Source organism: Palaemon carinicauda, chromosome 21 (genome assembly GCF_036898095.1).
Source record: "Palaemon carinicauda isolate YSFRI2023 chromosome 21, ASM3689809v2, whole genome shotgun sequence".
NCBI lineage: Eukaryota > Metazoa > Arthropoda > Malacostraca > Decapoda > Palaemonidae > Palaemon > Palaemon carinicauda.
The window spans coordinates 27487711-27513597 of record NC_090745.1 but is presented as its reverse complement, the minus strand read 5'-3'; the positions used below and the strand labels follow the sequence as shown (position 1 = coordinate 27513597).

General features: G+C 44.1%; 1 protein-coding gene across 1 annotated transcript in view; it reads left to right on the top strand.

The window, feature by feature from the left end:
- Nucleotides 1-25887, top strand: part of LOC137615232 (DNA repair protein XRCC3-like) — a 400961-nt gene that overhangs the window by 13886 nt on the left and 361188 nt on the right. The window contains exon 4 of the mRNA XM_068344925.1: nt 22808-22944. Within this exon, the coding sequence (XP_068201026.1) occupies nt 22808-22944 (137 nt within the window). The remainder of the gene's footprint in view (nt 1-22807; nt 22945-25887) is intronic.

The following is a 25887-nucleotide window of genomic DNA, read 5'->3' as shown; positions in this document are numbered from 1 at the left end:
CCCTGTCAGAGATTCCTCACTCTTCTGTTTCCACCTGTTAAGTACGGATATACAAAGAGCTCCTCTCAAAAGTGATATATTGATAAACATTGCCTAAGGATAATTTATCTCTCCCTGAATCCGAATAACCCATCCAAATTTTTACCACACTGACAACCCTGATACCTCCTATTCTGTTATGCCGTTGATAACACTGACAGCTGGAATGAGTGTTCACACAACTCTCTTATCAGGTGCTTCTGACCATCTAGTACTGCTGGCTTCACTCATGCATTTCATTTACCCTTTTTGCCCATAGCTTCTGGTGTTAATGTTATCGTTTGATTGACTTTAATCTGCCAATCTTTCGTTGTGCAACCCATCAAATTTTGAATTCTGAAGAATTTCCAGTGCTCCCCCTTCCAACTCTGTCAGAAGCCACCTCACATGCAGGATTTACATGAGTTGTAAGGAATGTTCCAATGCAGAGGCAAGGTTTTTAATGTTTCTTCCCTCGGCGGATTATGTTGGTCTTGGCCTTGAAAGTGAATAGCTGTGTAGTTCAATATCATAATTCATTGCAGGTGTAAGAATTCTTGGAGATAAGATAAAAGGCTACAGTAAACCTTATGAGGAATTTTTTGGTCATAGACCTATTCCCATTGAGTGAGGCTTTCAGACTCATGCTTTCCTCCCTCCCTTTAAGCTAGTTATTTTTTTTGTATAAATGCTTTGGTCAAGTGGTTAAAGTGCTGGTCTTGTGGATTCAGGATCCTCTATGACATAGTTAGATCCTTCACCACACTAGCTTGAGAATCTTATCAACAGATCTTTCACAATACTGTATGCTGTATGACAGGAAAATTAGTAGTTACCTTTATTATGAATGCTAATAATCATTCTCTTTCAGTTCCCCATCAGGTATCTATCGATGGTACCTAAAGTAAAGGTACGACTGAGCACCCGACATGGTATAGGCTTAGGGGGTGACAGGTCTGGTTGGGTGCCTATCTGTTAATTGACTAACAATCCTCTTGTATTCTCATAATGGTGGCAGAGTGCCTCGGTGGGGATAGAGGGTTTTGTATTATTGGTAGATCTAAGATGGTCTTCAATCGTTAGCTGGGGGACCATGAGGTGCTCTTTAAGATCTGTTGCAATGCTTTCCAACTTTTGGGACTTAAGGAACTCTGAGACAGTTTTTCTTATCCCAAGGAACCCCAGTACAGTATACTGTATATACATATATGAAGCCATTGTCCTTCTGATCCTCTTCATCAATTGAATGCTTCCTTTCTAAATATTTCAGAATCTGCTTTTCGCAATTACTAAAGGATTGTTTGCTCTGTTCAAGGCAGACTAACTAAGAAATGAAAATGGGATTACAGAAATCCTTACTAAACAGCTCATAACACTTGGGAAATCCATTGAACTGTGCAAAACGAGTATGCTTCATAACATGCCATCTCAAACCCCCATTGCTTGCCTACTGTGCAAACCATTTCACCCTCATTTATAATACCTACCTCTAGTAAAATTGAAGACAAAAATCTTGCACGATATGTTACAATAATAAGGTATAGGCTTATGACTCCTTATGGTATGTTAAATGGAGAAAATATAATACTGTATATAAATAGAAAAAATTAAATAAAGCATGAATTCTCACGGAACCCCTGGCGATAGTTTACGGTGGAATAATTAATGTTTTGTGTGTATGAAAAAATAATTTTGGTTTGGATGTTATGAGACACACTTATATTTTTTTTTAGCCCTCAAGTGTCCCGCAAAAAGGTGCCTTAATCCGTTATTATTTTTCTTAGAAGGTACTGACAGCAGGCCCCTACACCCAGTAGGGAGAGAAGTTTAGGTTATTCTTCTGAGTATATAGGAAAGATGAAGTTGCCAAAAGAAAAGTTACACAAGACCTGTTATTGATATAACTGCTTCCCGTACACTGATGAGTGATTTAAGCATGCCCTACTACATGGTAACTTGATTCAAAATTAGCAGCAAATGAAACTAGATTATTCTTATCACTGACCTAGCTGGTAATATATTGACACAGAGTGTTTATGGACAGTTTTTTCAAATACTGGCCCCAGAACCAAGTGAACATAAAGTGGCATAGCAAAGTTATCAGTGATAGCCAAACTTTTAAGTGTTGTCAATGCCCAAAACAGATTGACTGTTCATGCAGATTATGAACCACAGTGTTGTGGGGTTCTCCTTTAAGCTTGAAGTTTTTTCCTGTCATAAGTCAGGAATAATATTGCATGATCCACCTGATTATGTTGCTAGTCAGCCTGGAGAAGACTTAAAAGCAAGTTTTCTGGGCTCCGACCCGTGTCGCTCAGTGAAATGCTCCTATAGCACCATTTCTAAGGTATATAACTGCTATATATTACCAGAGAAAAAATTGCATGGGAATGCCAGGTTGAACCTAGCTCGCTCACCTGTATAAGGTGTCGATATAATACTACATACATCATACATATACCAAAGGCACTTCCCCCAATTTTGGGGGGTAGCCGACAACAACAAGAAACAAAACAAAAAGGGGACCTCTACTCTCTACGTTCCTCCAGCCTAACCAGGGACTCAGCCGAGTTCAGCTGGTACTGCTAGGGTGCCACAGCCCAACCTCCCACATTTCCACCACAGATGAAGCTTCATACTGCTGAGTCCCCTACTGCTGCTACCTCCGCGGTCATCTAAGGCACCGGAAGAAGCAGCAGGGCCTACCGGAACTGCGTCACAATCGCTCGCCATTCATTCCTATTTCTAGCACGCTCTCTTGCCTCTCTCACATCTATCCTCCTATCACCCAGAGCTTTCTTCACACCATCCATCCACCCAAACCTTGGCCTTCCTCTTGTACTTCTCCCATCAACTCTTGCATTCATCACCTTCTTTAGCAGACAGCTATTTTCCATTCTCTCAACATGGCCAAACCACCTCAACACATTCATATCCACTCTAGCCGCTAACTCATTTCTTACACCTGTTCTCACCCTCACCACTTCGTTCCTAACCCTATCTACTCGAGATACACCAGCCATACTCCTCAGACACTTCATCTCAAACACATTCAATTTCTGTCTCTCCATCACTTTCATTCCCCACAACTCCGATCCATACATCACAGTTGGTACAATCACTTTCTCATATAGAACTCTCTTTACATTCATGCCCAATCCTCTATTTTTTACTACTCCCTTAACTGCCCCCAACACTTTGCAACCTTCATTCACTCTCTGACGTACATCTGCTTCCACTCCACCATTTGCTGCAACAACAGACCCCAAGTACTTAAACTGATCCACCTCCTCAAGTAACTCTCCATTCAACATGACATTCAACCTTGCACCACCTTCCCTTCTCGTACATCTCATAACCTTACTCTTACCCACATTAACTCTCAACTTCCTTCTCTCACACACCCTTCCAAATTCTGTCACTAGTCGGTCAAGCTTCTCTTCTGTGTCTGCTACCAGTACAGTATCATCCGCAAACAACAACTGATTTACCTCCCATTCATGATCATAATACTGGGGCGCGATAAATCACAACCAGAGGCCTCGCACCATTTAGATGTCTCCTGTCAAAATCCCCGAACAGCGAGGCGCCGTTCAACCTCGTACTACTACTAACCAACCCACGCCAGTGACGTCACTCCTAAAATAGCACGCAGTTTGTTAACAATACTTTGTGTTGTGTGTAAATTTCGCTGGTTTTTCTCTGGATTTACCTCAAGATGTCCGACTCCACTGTCACTACATCTAAGTTAAGTACCAGAGCTATGAGTTTTGAGATTTTGGAGGGGGCCTTGTCCATTTTTGTTTATATTATTCAGTTTTTTATTCACGACCTTGCTGGGTCTCCCTCGGGACAGGCTCCTTCCTCTCTCTCTCTCGTTCGTTCTAACGATTTTCAATTAGTCCTCCATACTGATTGTTTCTCGTTGTGAACTTTATGGATCTCCACGGTTCACACACCGTATCAATTTTATATTGTCCTGTTTTATGATAACAGTTATTTCATATTCATGTGCGTATATTGGAAGTTGGCATGCCTGATCGCCATCGGCGTTCTTTTCCACATATCATATCTTCGCTTATTTACGTTCGCACGCCACGGACTCGCTTACTATTTTAACGTCATTCGTATGATTGCATTAGTTCGAGGGGCTTTCATGAGTCAGTTATTACAATTTAGTTTACATTTTGTCAGCACTTCACTGACCCTGTGTTCTGTTGGTAGCCCTGCCTACTCCAAGCGCCGTCAGGCTTGTTCTTTCCCGTCTCTTGTTCGCGCCCTCGTTTGTTTTACGATTGATTTATAGCTAATTTTATTATTATTATTATCATCCAGCATGCCTTCCTCTCTTATTTACCATGTGTTTTGTTTTTTATAGTGTTTTAATCTTTCCACATGATCATATCACTCGTGGGTCTGGCAGGTTGGTATACCTGATATCGTCTCGGAGCCAACCTACTCCTAGCCTCCTCCCACCGATATCTTATAAGCGCCTATGTACTCCTCCCGGGGGCATCCTCTTTGCACGGGCGGTTCCCGTTGTTCTGTGAGGCATTCTATTATTAGTCGTTAACGTACATTACATTTCCCCACTACTCTACCCGGTCGTAGTCGTTTCTTTCCGTCGCTCGTTTGGCTGACGATCGGCGGGGAGTTTCGACTCGTTCCGTGGTACCTTGTTATGTTATTTAATATTAAGTTGTGTACGGGCTTTTCCCTCTTGGTCCCGCACGTCATGGACCCTTTTAAGATCCCCCCCCCCCCCTGTCACGCACCTCACGGACCTCATATAGATATATATATATATGTTTAAAGACTTCCATTACGGGATCCCCGGGAGTAGCTTTTATTCATTACCATTCGGTCGAGTTTTTTAGTTGAGCCCCGGAGCCAACGTTATTCATTATTACTTGGATTCCCTTTATATTTTAGTCATGTTTATCTATTATATACGATCCTAGTTCTCGACCTTGCCTTCCATGATATGATCACGACTAAGGTTTGACTTAATTTAATTCATTAATTTAATTTAATTTAATAATTTTATAATCAAGTAAAGCTGTTATTTGATTTTTTAAACACCGGGGTTCCCTGGGGGGTCCCCTAATTTGCCTTCATTCAATTATTAAGGCATTACATATGAATAATTTTTATCATTTATTTGATATATGACTTATAACCCCCGGACCCCCCAGGGTCCCCTATTTGCCTTCATTCATATGTTAGGCACTTATATGACTAGTTTTATCATGGGTTTAATATATATATATAGAGTTACAGCATTCGGGCCCCGTGCCCTTCTTTTGCTTTCATTAGGGATAATTATAGCTATATATATTCAACTTTTATACCATGATAGTAACTTTTATAATATTTAAGCACTGGGACCTTCGGCCCCTAATTGCTTTCCTTTAATATACTCATGTATCTTTTATCTTACAGACTGTCTGCTGTGCGATGACGGCATGTGTCGCTGTTCTCACCAACCCTGTGGCCATAATGTGTGTCGTTCGCACGCTCACTGCTCTCTTCAAGTGGATGACCTAGCTGTTTGGCATCCGGACAACTGTCCTGTCTGCTACAAATTGGCTTCCACTCTAACATCTGAATCGGTGAGTGCAGTTACTCTATTACAGAATTGTGGGGAGTCACATTTTAATGTCCTCTTTTATTGTTTTGTACTGTAAGGCCATAGTCCTATGGACTTCCTGCATGCCTTATATGTGCCTACAAAGTCCTTGGGCTTCTCAGTTTTTTCTTTGGCACTTTTATCACTCACTAATAGTCTGTTCTCTTTCAGAGCACCCAGCTTGAAATGGAAACAGCCTGAGCTACCCTCAAGATCTGGCTTGGCGGGTTCGCCCGCAACGTGAAGGCCAGACAGCCGTATATCCTTTCTGAGGAATGGTGTTCCCTCCTCTACCCCAATGCTAAAACATCAGCTGCGGTCCCCAAAGCGATAGCGGACCCTATCATCGAGAGCATTGCATCTCTTCTTCTGGCCCCGGACCAAGGGGAGACGGGCGCCACCCTAACTGAGGACGTCGCTACCCTCGACCTTGATGTGGAGCCCATGGCTCTGGATGATCCCGACGCAGGTAGGGACGTAGGTGAGTCAGGTGGTTCCCGGGCTGGGATTCCTCTCCCTAGCCCGGCTTTCTCTTCTATTTCCGACCAATCTTCTTTTCGCGGTTTTCCTGAGGCAACCAGGACTGATCTCAGGTCCCGACCCGTTCCACCCAAAGTGAAGGCTCCTCACAAGCCTTTATATAGAACCCACAAATCTTCCCAAGACCACAACCCTTCGAGATCGTCACCCTCGGAGGCTAAATCCTCCTCCACCAGAGTTTCTCAAGACCCAATTGCTGTGCCCTCAACCTCTCAAGAGGTAGTCTCTGTTCCGGCACCTGTTTCCCCCCAGGCGGGATCATTTAACATGGAGGAATTTTCTGACAAACTGTTTGCTCGTTTTGAGTCGATGCTATCGTCTCATACGAAGCAATCACACGAGAGGATATCTTCTGTGGAAAGCCTAGTCCAAGGCCTCATGAGTTCGGGGCTACCACCTCCTCAACAGCAGTACCCCATTCCCGACGCCTCCAAGCTTCCTCCTTTCAATAAGAATAACCCTTGGAGGTTAGCATTGCATGCCCCCTTTTCGGAGGGTATGCTGTCAATCGAGTGTTTCGGTACACGGCCTCTTACTGACTACGAATTCTACCCGCCGGGTCTTGAATTCTCCTTCCCCGGCTACGCTCGCCTCACAGAAGCTCTGATCCGTTTAGATAAGGTTCCAAAGGAAACTGTCATTTTTCAATATTAATCTTACCCGATAATCATGTAGCTGTCAACTCTGTTGCCGACAGAAATCTACGGTCGGGATACGCCAGCGATCGCTATACAGGTGGGGGTGAACACAACAGCGCCATCTGTGGTCAGGTACTCCAGTACTTCTTGTCAACACCACCTCAATTTTTCCTCTGTCGTGCCTCCGGCTAGACCTACATGGATACGCTGTTGATTCTGGAGTTATTGTTCACGATTTGGTGATGTATTTGCTCTAGAGTTTAGCCTTCGCTATTCAGGAAGCTTTATCATTAGCTTAGCAAGTTTTTTTGGAATTAATTTGATTTAATTTTGGTGACGAAGAGAGTATGAACTCTCTTTCACTTTTAAATGGCCGACCCTTCCCTTAGTCGGAAGGGTTGGTGTCGAAGAGAGTATAGACTCTCTTTCTTAATTTTGCTTAACAAAGTTATAGATTTATTTTATATCTCTCCGCCTTTTATAGGCCTCTTCGATTAACTTCCTTTTATTATAAACATTGAGCCCGTCATTTCGTTTTTACCTGTTAACATTTTATGCTATTTTAATGTTTTTGAAAGAATTTCTTTGATAGTCTCGTACTGTTTTCAAAGTTGAACTAACGTTTTGTTTTGTCTCTGCAGTTGTTGACGTTCAGAACGTTCAACTTGCGCTCTATCGTTACGATAGAGAGAGAGTGTTAACGGTTTCACGTTGCAGTAAGAGTAAACCGATTCTAGCGTTTTGTTCATTCTTTCTTAGCTTAAATGGTTTTAATTCTAATAAAGGAACTTTTTATTTGGGAAATCTTTCAGTTTTTTTCCTTTAACAATAATATGTTTTAACGATATATATAATTGGGCTCATCTCTCAGGTTCTAAGTCTAAAGAGAGAGAGAGAGAGATAGAGACGGAGGGAGAGAGAGGAGGGTAAACGTTTCGTTCAAGCGGGTAACGTTGTTATCGTTTTTGCTCTTCTCCCTAGTCTCTTTAGGGGAAGAAGGTAAACGTTTCTAGAGTTTTATTCTTGTTCCCAGGCTTTTTGCGGTGAGAGATTTTAAACGTAGTTTATTTGATCTAGTGTTTAGTCTCTTTTCCAGCCACTGAATTATTTATCTTTCATTATGTTTTTCTGTTACATTGTAATACTGTTTTCGCAATTACTAACTTTTAATGAAGGATAGAATTGCGTGTTTCAGGTACAAACCACTTAAAGTTTCGAGTTCAGTGAAATACCGTATATACTCGTGTAATGTTCGATTTTTGAAGGCCTATTTTTCAGTTAAAAAAGTAAGGGTCGAACATTACACGAGATATATATTTGAAACAGTAAAAATTTCTGGCCTACCGGTAGGTAAACGCAAGCTAGGCCTACGCGAAAATTACCCTAGGCTATGCTACATACCGGTAGGTAATCGTAGGCTATGCTTACACGTATATAAGGTTACCTTCTGGTAGGTAAACATAGGCTAGGCCTATATATACAGTACTAACCATGTTCATTTAACACCAGACATATTATTAGCATGGATTTTATTTCCTAAACAATCATAAATAGTTTTTTTTTGCTAGGAGTAATGACTTTACCATAACGCAGCAGCTATGAAGCTAGCAAACTGTCGGGTTGCGTACGTTATAACGTGATATGGTTAATGAAAAAATAAGGCTCATTTTATTTTACTTGGTATTGTATATTAATTGATATTAATAATAAACCGCAAAAATTTTTATTAATTGAATCCACATTTTTTTTTCTCCAAGTTCGAACGCTAGTTTCGGTAACTCCAAACATTTTTACGGCTTGAACGTTATTTGTCGCTTCAGCGGACAGCGGCTGCAATAATTTGAAGCTTGAATTTTGCAGTAAATTTTTTATATTTCTTGGTAGACATCTTGATGGGTTATGAGTAAATTCTTATTCATATATATTGTGAGGAAAAAAAATGATTAGCATAACGGGTAATTATAATCACCGTAATTACCTGCAATTACCGGTAATGGTAATTTGTTACTCAAAACGATGAACTAATTTTGTTTGCTACTTGAAGTGTTTGCTTGTTTTTGAAAGCTATTAGGCGGTGGTGATAATCGTCTACTAAAGTGTTCGCTATAAAATGTACGCTGAATACTCAATTGTTATTGTAAACAGATGTTAGTATTTAGGTGTTGTTCCGATTTGTTTTATACATTTGTTTATCGCACTTAGGCATAACCCTTACTTTGTTGGTAATTATGGTATGCTGGAGATAAAAGACATCTAGCCTACTGCCAAAATCAAGACTCGAACATTACATGAGGTATATGATGAATTCATGATTTTGAAGGCAAAATAGGGGGGTCGAACATTACACGAAGTCGAACATTACACGAGTATTTACGGTAAGTGCAAACAGAAAATCAAAAGTGATAAAGTGATAAGCGCAAAGTGTTACAGTGTTGCGTTCGAGGGTTCGTCTGTTCGTGCCAGTTGTTCGCCTAGTCTGGGACCTCTTACAAGCTCCCAAGCCCAGGGGAGAAGTAACGTCGAAGGACTTATGGGTTCATCAGGCCTTGATCGATGAACAGACGTTTCCCTCCGTGGTTTCGGGTGTAACCAACTCACGTAGCCGACGTGATCACCCCACCCACACAAAGACGAGAGAGCCCATTTATTCCTCGTCTGCGGAAGAGGTTTCTCGCAGAAACCATGGACCAAATCTTGCAGCTTTTAAGTGCAAGTCGGTCCCTTCCGCGCAAGTCCAACTCCTAGGTGTAGCCATTAACACTGGGTCAGTTCGGACTTGCTGCAGTACGACAACTGCACACCTCCCAGAGAGGCAAGGTGGTACCGCAACAGGCAGTAACTCCGTCTGTTGCCGCACCAGCTGTTTTAGACCCTCAGTCTCAACGGACAGTAGCTCCGTTTGTTGTTGTCTTTCATAGACTCTAGTGGTCTATGCTGCAGACAATGCAGTCTCAGCTTGCGGTGTTGATGCAGGAGTTTCAGGCAGAGAAGGTTAGCACACCTCCTCCTGCGAGCGCTCCTCCACCTCTGCGCAGTCCACCCTGCCAGACATATGATGTTGAGGCTCCTCCTGCCTCCATGCGTGAGCTGCCGCATTGGGAGTTGCCAGGTACCAGCGCTATGCAGCAACCTCCACTTTCCTTGAGGCAGGAGCCTCTTGCTATGCGGCAACCTCCTCAACCCTTGAGGCAGGAGCCTCATGCTTTGCAGCAACCTCCTCTAACCATGAGGCAGGAGCCTCATGCGTTGCGGCAACCTCCTCCATCCTTGAGGCAGCAGCCTCATGCGTTGCGGCAACCTCCACCATCCTTGAGGCAGCAGCCTCATGCTATGCGGCAACCGCCTCAACTCTTGAGGCAAGAGCCTCTCTCTGCGCAGCTACCTCCTCAACCCTTGAGGCAGACGCAACTCTTGAGGCAGGAACCTCATGCTATGCGGCAACCTCCTCTAACCATGAGGCAGGAGCCTCATGCTATGAGGAGCCTCATGCTATGAGGAGCCTCATGCTATGCGGCATCCTCCTCAAACCATGAGGCAGGAGCCTCATGCTATGCGGCATCCTCCTCAACCCATGAGGCAGGAGCCTCATGCTATGCGGCATCCTCCTCAACCCATGAGGCAGGGACCTCATGCTATGAGGAGCCTCATGCTATGCGGCATCCTCCTCAACCCATGAGGCAGGAGCCTCATGCTATGCGGCAACCTCCTCTACCCATGAGGCAGGAGCCTCATGCTATGCGGCATCCTCCTCAACCCATGAGGCAGGAGCCTCATGCTATGCGGCATCCTCCTCAACCCATGAGGCAGGAGCCTCATGCTATGAGGAGCCTCATGCTATGCGGCATCCTCCTCAAACCATGAGGCAGGAGCCTCATGCTATGCGGCAACCGCCTCAACCCATGAGGCAGGAGCCTCATACTATGCGGCATCCTCCTCAACGCATGCGGCATGAGCCTCATCCCTTGCAGCATGAGCCTCATCCCATGCAGCATGAGCCTCATACCATGCAGCATGAGCCTCATCCCATGCAGCATGAGCCTCATCCCATGCAGCATAAGCCGCACGCCATGCAACATGCTCTGCTTACCTTACAGCATGCTCTACATACAGCATGCTCTGCATACCTTACCGCCTGCTCCTCAGTCACACATCTTTGGTTGTTGCCAACTCACTAGACTGTCAAGCAGTTTCATAACATTGCCTTCTAGTCTGCTGCTTTTGCACCAGTGAAACCCTCACTGAGAGAACTTAGCTTTTCTCGGATATGGTTCCTGTAGATGAGAAAGTGCTATTCTCCCTCCTTCTGATATTCCCTTGAGGACTCTGTCATTTGGAGAGGAGCCTTTAGCTGCTTAGCCTCTTATGGACTTTTATTTAAGCATAACATGCTTCCAGGGAGGGTAATGGTTCCACTTCAGTCGCTAACCCCGTCTGTTACCACACCTGCTCCCATAGACCTTGAGCTTTGTTGCAAGACATGCAGTCCAAGCTTAGTCCTTGTTAGAGGATTTTTTGTTTACGGAGTCAGTGTGTCACTGGGAAGACGTTCAACAACCAGCAGAAGTGACTTGTTGTGACGCAGTGCGGCAACCTCAGCAACCCGATAAGGAGTTGTCTGTACGACCCAGACAGTCTAGACAGCTTCGGGTTGTCGCTGTACTTCCTCGCTTCCCCATGGTTGACAGTTCACAGACTGTGCAGCAGTACCATGATCTTGTGTCCGGCTCCGTCAGACGACTGGCTTTTAAGAGCTCCCACAAGTCGTCGCTGTCTGGAGATTCTCAGATGGACTATGGATCTGACCAAGGAACTGGGCCTCCTGGTCAATTTTGAGGAGTCCCAGCTCGTCCCATCCCAGACCATTGTCTACCTGGGTATGGATCTTCAGAGTCGAGCTTTTCGGGCTTTTCCGTCGGCCCCAAGGATCTACTAAGCCCTAGAATGCATCCAGAGCATGCTGAGAAGGAACCGATGCTCAGTCAGGTAGTGGATGAGTCTAACAGGGACACTTTCATCGCTGGCCCTGTTCATCGAGTTAGGGAGACGCCACCTCCGCCCCCTTCAGTATCATCTAGCGGCTCACTGGATAAAGGACATGACGCTAGAGACGGTCTCAGTTCCTGTTTCCGAAGAGAGGAGGTCTACTCTCACGTGGTGAAAGAACAGCTTTCTTCTCAAGGAAGTCTTCCTTTGGCTGTTCAGAAACCCGACCGCCGTCTCTTCTCTGACGCATCAGACACGGGCTGGGGTGCGACTTTGGACGGACAGGAATGCTCGGGAACATGGAATCAGGAGCAAAGGACACTTCACATCTATTGCAAGGAGCTGTTGGCGGTTCATCTGGCCTTGATAAACTTCAAGTCCCTCCAGCTTAACAAGGTGGTGGAGGTGGACTCTGACAACACCACAGCCTTGGCTTACATCTCCAAGCAGGGAGGGACTCATTCGTGGAAGTTGTTCTAGATCGCAAGGGACCTCCTCATCTGGTCAAAAGATCGAAAGCTCACGCTGGTAACGAGGTTCATTCAGGGCGATATGAATGTCATGGCAGATCGCCTTAGCCGGAAGGGTCAGGTCATCCCCACAGAGTGGACCCTTCACAAGAATGTTTGCAGCAGACTTTGGGCCCTGTGGGGTCAGCCAACCATAGATCTGTTCGCTACCTCGATAACCTAGAGGCTCCCGTTGTATTGTTCTCCGATTCCAGACCCAGCAGCAGTTCACGTGGATGCTTTTCTGCTGGATTGGTCCCATCTCGACCTGTATGCATTCCCGCCGTTCAAGATTGTCAACAGGGTACTTCAGAAGTTCGCCTCTCGCAAAGGGACACGGCTGACGTTGGTTGGCTCCGCTCTGGCCCGCGAGAGAATGGTTCATAGAGGTACTGCAATGGCTGGTCGACATTCCCAGGACTCTTCCTCTAGGAGTGGACCTTCTACGTCTACCTCACGTAAAGAAGGTACACCCAAACCTCCACGCTCTTCGTCTGACTGCCTTCAGACTTTCGAAAGACTCTCAAGAGCTAGGGGCTTTTCGAAGGAGGCAGCCAGAGCGATTGCCAGAGCAAGGAGGACATCCACTCTCAGAGTCTATCAGTCTAAAGGGGAAGTCTTCCGAAGCTGGTACAAGGCCAATGCAGTTTCCTCAACCAGTACCACTGTAACCCAGATTGCTGACTTCCTGTTACATCTAAGGAACGTAAGATCCCTTTCAGCTCCTACGATTAAGGGTTACAGAAGTATGTTGGCAGCGGTTTTCCGCCACAGAGGCTTGGATCTTTCCACCAACAAAGATCTACAGGACCTCCTTAGGTCTTTTGAGACCTCAAAGGAACGTCGGTTGTCCACTCCAGGCTGGAATCTAGACGTGGTCCTAAGGTTCCTTATGTCATCAAGATTTGAACCTCTCCAATCAGCCTCTTTTAAGGACCTCACATTAAAAACTCTTTTCCTCGTGTGCTTGACAACAGCTAAAAGAGTAAGTGAGATCCACGCCTTCAGCAGGAACATAGTTTTCACATCTGAAACGGCTACATGTTCCTTGCAGCTCGGTTTTTTGCTAAAACGAGCTTCCTTCACGTCCTTGGCCTAAGTCGTTCGAGATCCCAAGCCTGTCCAACTTGGTGGGGGACGAACTGGAGAGAGTACTTTGCCCAGTTAGAGCTCTTAGGTACTATCTAAAAAGGTCATAACCTTTACGAGGACAATCAGAAGCCTTATGGTGTGCTATCAAGAAGCCTTCTCTTCCAAGGTCTAAGAACTCAGTTTCTTACCTATTCAGGCTCCTGATTAGGGAAGCACATTCTCATCTGAAGGAAGAAGACCTTGCTTTGCTGAAGGTAAGGACACATGAAGTGAGAGCTGTGGCTACTTCAGTGGCCTTCAAACAGAACCGTTCTCTGCAGAGTGTTATGGATGCAACCTATTGGAGAAGCAAGTCAGTGTTCGCATCATTCTATCTCAAAGATGTCCAGTCTCTTTACGAGAACTGCTACACCCTGGGACCATTCGTAGCAACGAATGCAGTAGTAGGCGGGGGCTCAGCCACTACATTCCCATAATCCCATAACCTTTTTAACCTTTCTCTTGAATACTTTTTATGGGTTGTACGGTCGGCTAAGAAGCCTTCCACATCCTTGTTGATTTGGCGGGTGGTCAATTCTTTCTTGAGAAGCGCCGAGGTTAAAGGTTGTGATGAGGTCCTTTAGTATGGGTTGCAGCCCTTTATACTTCAGCACCTAAGAGTCGTTCAGCATCCTAAGAGGACCGCTACGCTCAGTAAGGAAGACGTACTTAATAAAGGCAGAGTAGTGGTTCAAGTCGTCTTCCTTACCAGGTACTTATTTATTTTATGTTATTTTTGAATAACTAATAAAATAAAATACGGGATACTTAGCTTCTTTGTTAACATGTATGCTGGTCTCCACCCACCACCCTGGGTGTGAATCAGCTACATGATTATCGGGTAAGATTAATATTGAAAAATGTTATTTTCATTAGTAAAATAAATTTTTGAATATACTTACCCGATAATCATGATTTAATTGACCCACCCTTCCTCCCCATAGAGAACCAGTGGACCGAGGAAAAAATTGAGGTGGTGTTGACAAGAAGTACTGGAGTACCTGACCACAGATGGCGCTGTTGTGTTCACCCCCACCTGTATAGCGATCGCTGGCGTATCCCGACCGTAGATTTCTGTCGGCAACAGAGTTGACAGCTACATGATTATCGGGTAAGTATATTCAAAAATTTATTTTACTAATGAAAATAACATTTTTCCTAAGGAACAAGCACAGTCTGTCTTGGTTCGCCTGTTCCATGAGTGGCAATGTTTGAACACCATGATTACGGCCCACAAGAGTTCGTACACTATGTTTGTGGCCGACGACCAAACCCCTACACCATATGCGACCAAGATTCTGGAGTCCGTCTTCCAGGCTATCAAAGATGAGAAGCCTTTACCACAACTCAGGGAGACCGACTTAACCTCCCTCCTCTTTCCGGGGGACAATGAATGTTGGCGGTATGCCTCAGCTACCTTTTCCGAAGGTAAGTTGAGCACGGAATGTGCCTCGACGCAGTTCAGCGAACGGCTTCCCAAACTCCCAGAGTCTCTTCTTAAATTAGAATTTGATTCTAGGTGCAGATTCGGCAGATCTCTCAATTCGGTCACCCTTTCCGAGTTGGCCGTTGCCACTTACAACGAGGAGGACCTCCTTAAGGCCCTCACTAAGTCGTAACTGCAAAACTTCATGGCTGACGCCTATGATTTTGCAAGCGCCAGGACCCGTTGTCGACGACACGTCCTCTCTGAAGCCACCATTAGGCACAAGCCTAATAAGCTCATCAAAGCTCCGGTCTGGGGCCCGGATCTTTTCCCGGATGATTTGGTTAACTCGGTCCTTAGCGAGGCAGCTAGGGCCAACCAAAGCCTCAAAGTTAGGTGGGGCCTCGTCCCGAAGAGGAGATATGAGCCTACTGGTACCCCAATCCGAGGTAGGGAGAGACTGAGGCCTTTCCACTCTTCCCAATTCAGGGTTCAAACAGCTCCCCAAGGCCCCCAGCCTTCTACATCAAAGGGCCAGCAGTAAGAGCCATACGTCCTGGTCCCTCAGTCTCAAATCGCCTCCACGTCCTTCTCCCCCGCCTTTAACCCCATTTATAAGGCTCAGACCTCCTTCCGTGGCTACCAGCGTCACAGAGGTGCCAGGGGTGCCTTTCGCGCCCGAGGTAGCGGAAGGGGTTACCACCGGGGCAAGTCTTCCCGTGGAAGCAGAGGAGGCAAATCATCCTCCACCCAATGAGACAACGCAGGTAGGAGGGAGACTGTCCCTTTTTCGAGACCGTTGGAAGTTCAGCGATTGGGCTTCCAGCATTATCTCCAAAGGACTAGGGTGGAGCTGGATACAGGGACCTCCTCCACCGAACAGCTTTTACCAATTGCCAACAGAAGAACTATGTTCCTTCACGACAGATCTGCTACAAAAGAATGCGATCCAAAGCATACGTCGCTTAAGATTTCAAGGGCGCTTGTTCAGCGTGCCAAAGAAAGGCTCAGACAAACGAAGGGTAATCCTGGACCTGTCTCGTTTAAATTCCTTCATTCGTTGCGACAAATTCCGTATGCTTACCGTCTCGCAGGTGCGGACCTTACTTCCCCGTGGGGCCGTTACCACCTCCATCGATCTTACCGATGCCTACTATCACGTTCCAATAGCAAGGCATTTTTGTCCTTTTCTGGGCTTCAAGCTAGGCAAACAAGCCTACGCATTCAAAGTGATGCCGTTCGGGCTCAACGTGGCACCCAGAATCTTCACCAAACTAGCAGAGACAGTCATTCAAGAGCTTCGCACTCAGGGAATACAGGTAGTGGACTATCTAGACGATTGGCTAATCTGGTCAGACAATGCCCAGAATTGCCGCGTAGCAACGAACAAAGTTCTCACCTTCCTTCGTCAACTGGGATTCCAAGTCAACTTCGGAAAATCCCGCCTGGTCCGGGAGACCAAGTTTCAATGGCTGGGTCTACAATGAGACCTATGCTCCCATACGCTGTGCCTCCCCAAAGCTAAAAGGAAGGAGATTGCGAGGAAGACGAGGCAATTTCTCAGGGAGAAGTTGACCTCCAGAAGGAACCAAGAGAGGATCCTAGGTTCCTTGCAGTTCGCCTCCGTGACAGACATCATCCTACGGTCCAAACTCAAGGACATAAACAAAGTGTGGAGATCCAAAGCAACCGCAAAACGCCGCGACAGACGTGCCCGCCTTCCCCCACTCCTGAAGAAAAGTCTACACCCTTGGACGAAGGTCAAGAATCTCTCCAAGTCGGTTCCCTTACAACATCCGGTCCCGGGACTCGTCGTCCACACAGACGCCTCCTTAACAGGGTGGGGAGGTTACTCCGAACACAAGAAAGTCCAAGGGTTATGGTCATCAGTCTTCCGACACATGCACATCAACGTCCTAGAGGCCATGGCAGTCTTCCTCACTTTAAAACGTCTCAATCCAGCCAGGAATCTTCATATCAGACTGGTTTTCGACAGTGCATTTATAGTTCACTGCCTCAACAGAGGAGGCTCCAGATCAGCCCAAATAAACCACGTCATGTTGCAGATTTTCTCCATGGCGGCAATGCACAAGTGGCACCTGTCAGCAGTCCATCTAGCAGGAGTCCGGAATGTGGTAGCGGACTCCCTTTCCCGGACGACTCCGCTAGAGTCGGAATGGTCACTAGACCATCGATCCTTCCAGTGGATACTATCTCAGGTCCCGGGTCTCCAGGTGGATCTGTTTGCGACGGAATTCAATCGCAAACTAGATTGTTACGTAGCCCCCAACCTGGACCCTCAGGCTTATGCCACGGACTCTATGATTCTAGATTGGAATACTGTACCTGGAAGACGATTTATCTGTTTCCTCCGGTGAATCTCCTGCTGAAAGTTCTGCACAAACTCAGATCCTTCAAAGGTCGACTGGCTCTCGTAGCCCCCAACTGGCCCAAGAGCAATTGGTTCCCCTTGTTGCTAGAGCTAGGTCTCAGCCCCCGGCGCATTCCCAATCCGGTGCTCACACAGACAGTACAAACTCGCAATGTGTTCGCTTCCTCAAGGATTCTGAATGCCCTAACTTTATGGACTTCATGAAGTTCGCAGCCCAACGAGGTGCAAGCATCGATCCTTCGAATACTGTTTTCCTGGAATCCGACAAAAGGGAATCTACTCTCCGACAATATGACTCAGCTGTCAAGAAATTAGCTAAGTTCTTGAGAGATTCCTAGGTTGAGAAAATGACAATGAACCTAACTGTGACATTCTTCCGGACTCTCTTCGAATCAGGCCTGGCAGCCAGTACCATTACTACAATTAAGTCAGCCTTGAAAAAGATCTTCCATATTGGTTTTGGCATTGATTTAACGGATTCATATTTCTCATCCATTCCGAAAGCTTGTGCCAGGCTAAAACCTTCCACTCGCCCTTGCGCAGTTTCCTGGTTTTTAAACGATGTTCTTAAGCTGGCCTCTGACCTCCAAATGAATCCTGTAACTATATGGCATTATTAAGAAAGTCACTTTTCCTTTTGAGCCTCGCCTCTGGCTCCAGAATCTCGGAATTGTCAGCTTTATCTAGAAACCCAGGTCACATAGAGTTTCTCCCTTCTGGTGAGGTCCTTCTCTCCCCTAATAAAGTGTTCCTGGCTAAAAATGAGGATCCCCAGAACAGGTGGTCCCCCTGGAAGATTGTTCCACTTCCTAGGGATCCATCCCTGTGCCCAGTTACCACCCTGAAATCCTACTTAAGTAGAACTTCCACTACAACCACAGGGCCCTTATTAGAGAGCACGGAGGAACTATTACCCTTAAGGGAATCTGGCAACAAATTCTTTACTTTATTAAACAAGCTAATCCTGAATCATTCCCACATGTCCATGATATTCGAGCTGTGGCTACCTTAATTAATTTTTTCCACCATATGAAATTTGATGAGCTCTCAAAATATACGGGTTGTAAGTCCCCTAAAGTTTTCAAACGCCACTACCTAAAACCTTTAGAAGCTCTTAGATTTGCCACAGTAGCTGCGGGGAATGTGGTTCCTCCCGAGGGTACTGAGTCCTAATCACAACGTCTTGCCCTGTCCTCTTTCCCTTGCCTGGCTTACCTGTTGTTCCTACCTGTTTTATTTACCATGATGTATTATTTATTATTCAATTGATCGATTTCACGAATTATTTTGATCTCACTTGTTTTTGGGAATCCCCGAGCTGATGTTCCTTTGTTATGTTAATTATTTATATATATGATTGTATGCTTTACTGCATTTTGCTTACCAAGCTGTATTAACATTATTCATACCTGTTGACTTTCCCTTCGGGTTTCATTTTGTTTATGTATCACGTCTAATTGTCTCTGTCATTTACGTGTTGATCTGTTTACGGGTTTCCATGTCCCTCTTTTTTTATATTAAAATTCATCAGCTACAGTATATTGATTTTGTGTTATTCCCTCCAGGTAGTTAGCCGTATTGGGTCCCCATTCTCTGGTACGATTTCACTGGGCGACACGGGTCGGAGCCCAGAAAAGGGATTTTGACGAAGGAAAAATCTATTTCTGGGTGAGAGACTCATGTCGCCCAGTGAACCCGCCCGTCCCTCCCTAATTGGGCCCCAATCTGGGGTGCTATAAGGAGTGACGTCACTGGCGTGGGTTGGTTAGTAGTAGTACGAGGTTGAACGGCGCCTCGCTGTTCGGGGATTTTAACAGGCGACATCTGAATGGTGCGAGGCCTCTGGTTGTGATTTATCGCGCCCCAGTATTATATCGACACCTTATACAGGTGAGCGAGCTGGGTTCAACCTGGCATTCCCATGCAATTTTTTCTCTGGTAATATATAGCAGTTATATACCTTAGAAATGGTGCTATAGGAGCATTTCACTGGGCGACACGGGTCTCTCGCCCAGAAATAGATTTTTCCTTCGTCAAAATCCCTTTTCCGGGATCTAGTTTTACCGCATGAATTACAATCCTTGTTTTATGAACCCTTTGATCGTGAGGCAAGTTACTGGTATTTGAATGTATCCCAAATAGATACACGGTTAGGTGTGCCTTTGTTTATACTAGTATAGTTTAAGGAACCCTTATAGAGTGAATAGTTCTTGTTTTTTTTTTGGTTATTCAAATCTTTTTTTTTATCTTGTTATTGTGTAAAGGGATGCTAATTTTTCCTTCAATTGCTTATTTGAATTTGACAAAAAAAATGTTAATGTTACTCTAACTTTTTTTTTATCAAATCTGTTTCTGATAAGTCATTTATCATATGTTTTTTCTCCCACAATGTGTCCCGTTATCAGTTTTAATAAATGTTCCCTTTCACCTAATGTTCTGACATTTTACTTAAGCTTGAAACCATCTTACCTAAAGAAGATAGAGCTATTCATAAATTCTGCTGACTTCTCAGAAATGAATCAACAGTCATCTTATGCATTTATTCAGCAAGCTCAAGGCAAGGGAAGATGGAAAGTAAGGTTCTAGCTGGGTCCCCTTACTCAGTATAAATCAAGGGGTGGTGCCCAGTGCTCCGTTCTCTTGACCTGTTACCTATATTTTTGGGTATTCCACTGTTGTATATTTTTTGTGTAGTGAAGGTTGGGGTGTGGTTGGCATTCAAACACTAGGCAGTTTGGGTACTACCTCTGGCCACAGTCCGCAAACCACTGCAACGGAACCCTGGTAGGGAATGGATGGTCTGTCGGGTTCATGGATGGATAATAATGTTAGGGAGATTCTTGATTTAGTGTAGAGTTTATTCCTTAATTATCTGAAAGTCCGGTCCCCCTTTTCCCCTTTGTTTATTTTTGTAAGGGATCTTCTCTGAAGTTTCTTTTCTGTCATTTATCCATTATGTTTTTATTTAAGGTTTAGAACTTTATGTTAAACAGAAATACAGTGAGTGTTCTTCTCAGTTAAAAATAATGTGTGATTGGCAGACAAACCAGTTAATTTTGTATCGGGACGATTAGTTTTTTCATGCATTGTAATTTGATAAATGATGTTACTATAAATAGCAACACTATTTTGCTTCAAATCTTTATTGTTATTTCTTGCTCCAACAAGTGATAATGACAATGGGAGGAATAAGGATAAGGTTCAGAGAATTATCTAATATAAATAATATAGTTTTTAGATTTAGTAACAATGGCAAATAGATCAGTCATTAACGTACAGTCTTTTGTCATCCTATTCAACAGGATACTTTTGCCTGTAGTTTAAACTGAAGTTTTTGTGATTCAGATACCTGATCAGGAAGATCATTACATATCTGGCCTTACAAGTCATTATGTCTTGACCTATGTTAATTATTGTTGGTCTCTTGACGTCCTTCTCCTTGGGTCTGCTGGTTTTGTTAGGACAGGTCGTCAGACTGGAGACTTGATTTTTCCTTTCCTTACATGGGTTTTTTATTTCGTATTACTTAGTTTGGTTTTAGGACCTCATTCTTTTTGTTGGGGTCCTAGTATGACATGGTTGGGTGACGGGACAGTTAGCTTAGGTTTATAAGACTTTGGTGTGTCTACTCGTAGTTAGGAAAAACAAAAATTAATTTAAAAAATTGTGATATTTGTAGTAAACACTGATTTTTTTTTAGCAAGCATCTCCAAGATCCTTGCATCTCTAAAGGCCAAACACTTTTGTGTGAAGTTACAGTGTGACTATGAATGTGATGTATAATTTTCTTAAAGATTTAATTGTCAATAATTTTTCTCTTTGGAATCCCTTGAATAATTTTGTTGCATCTCAGGAACATTTGATGATGTAAGCATCATCTATGTCTCTACTTTTTACAAATTCATTTGCTCCAGTTGGCCTTTGCTCACTGCTTTCCAACTTTCTTAATCATACCTTGTTTCATTTTCAATTCTTAATAAGAATAAAATCCTTCTGCAAACCCCAATGAAAGATAATCAATGGAACTCGGTGACTACATCAATCTGTTTTATAATACTGTATCGGTAAATTTTCATCTACCACATTAACCTTCACTTGACATAAGTAGCTGTTTGAAATTCTATGATGATGGACTTTTTATGGATTTTTCTTTAAAAGACAAAATGTTATCACTTCTGATTGACTAAAGGTCTCAAAAGATGCAGGCAAAATGTGAGTCTAACGAATAAAAAGATCAAGGATCCAGTGGTACTTTCTTACTCTTTTAGGAAACCACTTTTTTAATAAATTACACATAAATTTTATTTTGTACAATGCTGTTCCTTCATGACTTCCCAAGAATTCCTTGATCATTATTGATCACTAAGTGCCTGTAACCTTAATCAATGATCATCATACTGCTACCTTTGGTGCACATGTTTCGCCAAGATCTGAAAGAAACAGTACTTTGTTATGGGCTATCCAGTCCCATTATAAGTGGTAACTTCTCTCTGCTATAAGGTAAACCTAAATTTCGATATTTCAGTAGTAGGGCCCCTGTGGCTTCTGCCTCGACAGATCTGGGTTCCTTTGCTCCCCACCTATTGTATCCACTGGTATACTTCTTCTTTCAGGGGGAGTTTTCACAGCCTTTGATTTGATATTATTTGAAAGATTAAAAGGTTGCTCATAATAGGCGGAAGCAAGGGACAGGTCAATGCCCTAGAGACTGTTCATATATACTTTGATCAATGCCCAACCCCACTTGCCATCAAGCTAGGACCAAGGAGGGGGAGGTAATGGTTGCCAATGACTCGGCTGCTAGATCTATAGGCTTCCCCAAACCCCCCCCTTCCCTAGCTCACAGTGATGGTGATATTACAGACACTTCTAAAGACTATCGAGTTTGAGTGGGTTTATGAGCAATGTAACTGAACTTCATTCTTATAGGGAATAATGGCTGTTTTATAGTATGTCAATTATTTTGAGGCAGTTGTTATTGTAATCCCAGGACATATCACATTCTTTTTATCAGAATAAAGAATCGATAGTAGTGATGCAGCTATTCCAGAGTTTCCTTTATTGGTATGCCATTTTTATTAATGACAAATTGGCTATGGTTTTTTGTAAATATTTTGTGAATTTTGTGTTTTACCTGTGAAATGTATCAGTCATATTGTTATGGAATGTTTTTCTACTCATAACTTTTAAGAAGAGATTTTTTTAATGTTTGATTGTCTATTCTTAAAGAAGTTTTAGTAACTAAGACTCTTTAGACAGTTTTTCTCAACTAAGACTCACTAGATGTACAGTATTGTGTGTACGCTTAAAGAAATTTTTAGTAACTAAGACTCATTAGACAATTTTTTGTAACTAAGACTCACTAGACTGTACAGTACAGTATGTTGCAAGTTCCATTACCTCAGGTGTATTTTTTATAGCTCTAGGTTTGTAAAAGAAAGGAGAGTTCTTTTGCTGAAATAGTGTCTACTGTAATTCAAGTGCTGACCAGTTAATTGCAGAATTATATATACATTTATACTGTATGTTCTCCATTCACAGGTGTTGTCTACATCTGCACTGAATCACAATTTCCTATTAATCGTCTTCATCAAATGATTAAACACATGCGAAATAAGTATCCCCGAGGTCCTAAGTCATACGAGGATCGTCTATTTATACATCACATACCTGATTTAGTAAGTGGAATGATATTTATTATTTCTGTAAATCTCCGTTGATGTTCATATTGCTTATTATTTAGAAGCTCAGTTTAATTGACAGTCACCTGTAAGATTTTAAAATTTTCCCATTTTTTGCTTTGCTTCAAACATAACATGCTCTTAAGAAAGAAATAGAACCCTCTACTGGCAAGTGGTAGGAAGCCCAGGTTGTCTCCTCACGAAATATAGTTTTCAGTTATCTTCGTCGACCAGACACAATCACACTTAAACTGTTTACTTTCTTATATTGTTTAATTACTGCACTCACATTTGTTTTCTCTTGAATCAGTTAGTAATTATAGTCTGGAATATGCCTGAAAATTATTTTTGGGGGTTTGTGATCCACATTCACTTTGTGCGTCATTTCGAGGCCAATACAGTACAGTACTGTGATTTTAATTATTGTTGTGAAGAGTGTATTTCACTCTCGATACGCAAAGTATTTTTAGTGGTTTCCAATCAAGTTGAACAGTTCTAAGTGGAAAAGGAATTTTGCTGTTAGTTCATGAAAGATGCTGGGGAAAACTAGGGTACTTGATTTTACTGTATAGGGGATGACAATGATATTAGCATGCTTCCACCTTTAACCATTTTACCCCCAGGCTATTTGGAAATTTCCAACCCTTAACCCCCAGGGGTTTATTTTTTTCCCTGCACATTTTGCAGTATATTTTTTTTAGATTGCTCTAACAGCCTTAATTTTTGTCATAGAGAGGTCAGGTTGGTCTCATTCTCTTGGAAAATGCCTGAATTTTCTCAAAAAAATATCAAAAATATGAAAAAAAAAAATTTTTCAATATTTAACTTAGCCGGTGATTATAATAGCTGCAGCTCTGCTGCTCGACAGAAAACTCTACGGAAAAAATCCGCCAGCGATCGCTATGCAGGTAGGGGGTGTACTTCAACAGCGCCATCTGTCGTCCAAGTACCCAGTACTCATTGTAAACAAAGAACTCAATTTTCTCTCTGTCGTGCTACCGGCAAGACCTACTAATTCGCTGTTGCTAACTGGATTTGTTTTCACAACTATTTGGTGAAGTACACTATTCTAGTTTTGAGCTTTCGCTGTGCAGGCTTTCTCTTCAATAAATCCTTGCATTCTTTTTTTGATATCGGATTATTTGTTGATGACTTTGGATAGTTTTTGAATTCCCCTTTGACCAATTCAAAATGGCTGACCCTTCTCAAGTCCCAAAATTCAGGAAGTGTAATGCTAGGGACTGTTCAAGGCGTCTTCCGAAGGCCTCTATCGATCCTCACACCGTTTGTTCCAATTGTCGGGATAAAACCTGTCAATTGGAAGATCGATGTGAGGAATGCGTTGGGCTTTCTGAATTCGATTTTATCGAATTCCAAAAATATACACGTAGGCTAGCGAGAGATAGAGTCAGGAGAAGTTCATCTCGTTCTGTTGATTTTTCCTCTCCTCATGCCCCACAACCTATTCCTTCCCCTGTAGTGGTTGCTCCTAATCCCCCTTCTGGCACTCAGGAACCTTCGATGGCTGATATGATGCGTGCCATCCAAGCTCTGGGTGAGAGAGTTGAGTCCCTGGCTAGTGACCGTAACCAGCTCATGGCGGACGTCAAGGAGCTGAAGTGTAAAAGTGCAGTGGGAAGTGATAAAGTGAGTGATAGTGTTGTGGATAGTGTTGCGCTTGAGGGTTCGTCTGTTCGTGCCTGTCGTCCTCCTAGTCCGGGACCTCTTGCAAGCTCCCAAGTCCAGGGGAGAAGCAATGTCGTACGACCAATGGGTTCGAGAGGCTTTAATCAGCGAACAGACGTTCCCTCCGTGGTTTCGGGCGTATCTACCCAAGATCGCCCCACCCACACAAAGACGAGAGAGCCCATTTATTCCTCGTCTGCGGAAGAGGTTTCTCGCAAGAAACCATGGACCAAGGTCTCACGACCACTTAAGCGCAAGTCGGTCCCTTCCGCGCAAGTCCAACGGCCCAGTTGTAGCCACTGGGTCAGTTCGGACTCGCTGCAGTCTTCCGATGACTGCTCACCTCCTAAGAGAGGCAAAGCGGTACCGCCTCAGGCAGTTACACCGTCTGTCGCCGCACCTGCTCCTGCAGACCCTAAGTGGTCTTTGCTGCAGACCATGCAGTCCCAATTAACGTCTCTGATGCAGGACTTTCGTGCGGAGAAGGTTGCTGCTGCACCAGCCTCTTGCCTACAACCAACCACACACTCGGTTGTGCGTCCTGTGGACGCTGAGGCGACCTTCTTGCGCACTCCAGCTGAGAGAGTCCCGCCACCCATGCGTTCCAGTGTGCCCTGCCAGCCGCATGTTGACGTTCAGCGACGCACGGAGCCTTCCGTTGACGTTCGCGAGGTACAACAACCGTCAGAGTTGTTTTGTTTTGACGCGGTGCGTCAACCTCCGCAACCCAGTGTGGTTGCCACTGCTCACCCTCATCAGATTAGACAGTCTGGAGTAGACGCTGTGCGTCCCCGCGCTGCTATGGTTGTTGCCAGCTCACAGACTGGGCAACAGTTCCATGACGTTGCGTCCGGTTCAGTCACGCGTGCACCCGTGAGACCGGACTCAGCTAACCAGCCGTTACCTACTCCATTGCCGCTTCCTCCTCAATACTCGGATGATGGACTTTCTGAGGATGATGATGCGGCACACGTTGATGAACCACATTCGGACCTTGACGAGCCTAAGTCCACGCAACCCTCTTTGGACTTTAGAAAAGTTCTTGCTCTGTTCAAAGAGATGTTTCCGGACCAGTTTGTGTCTGTGGCTCCGCGCTCTCCTCCGTCAGAGTTTGTATTAGGTACGCCGTCATCCTCGCCTGCCTTTACTAGACTCGTCCTCGCACGCTCATCCAAGAGAGCTTTACGAGTGATAGGAGAATGGATGCAGTCCAAAAAGAGTCTAGGGAAGACAGCCTTTACGTTTCCCCCTGCT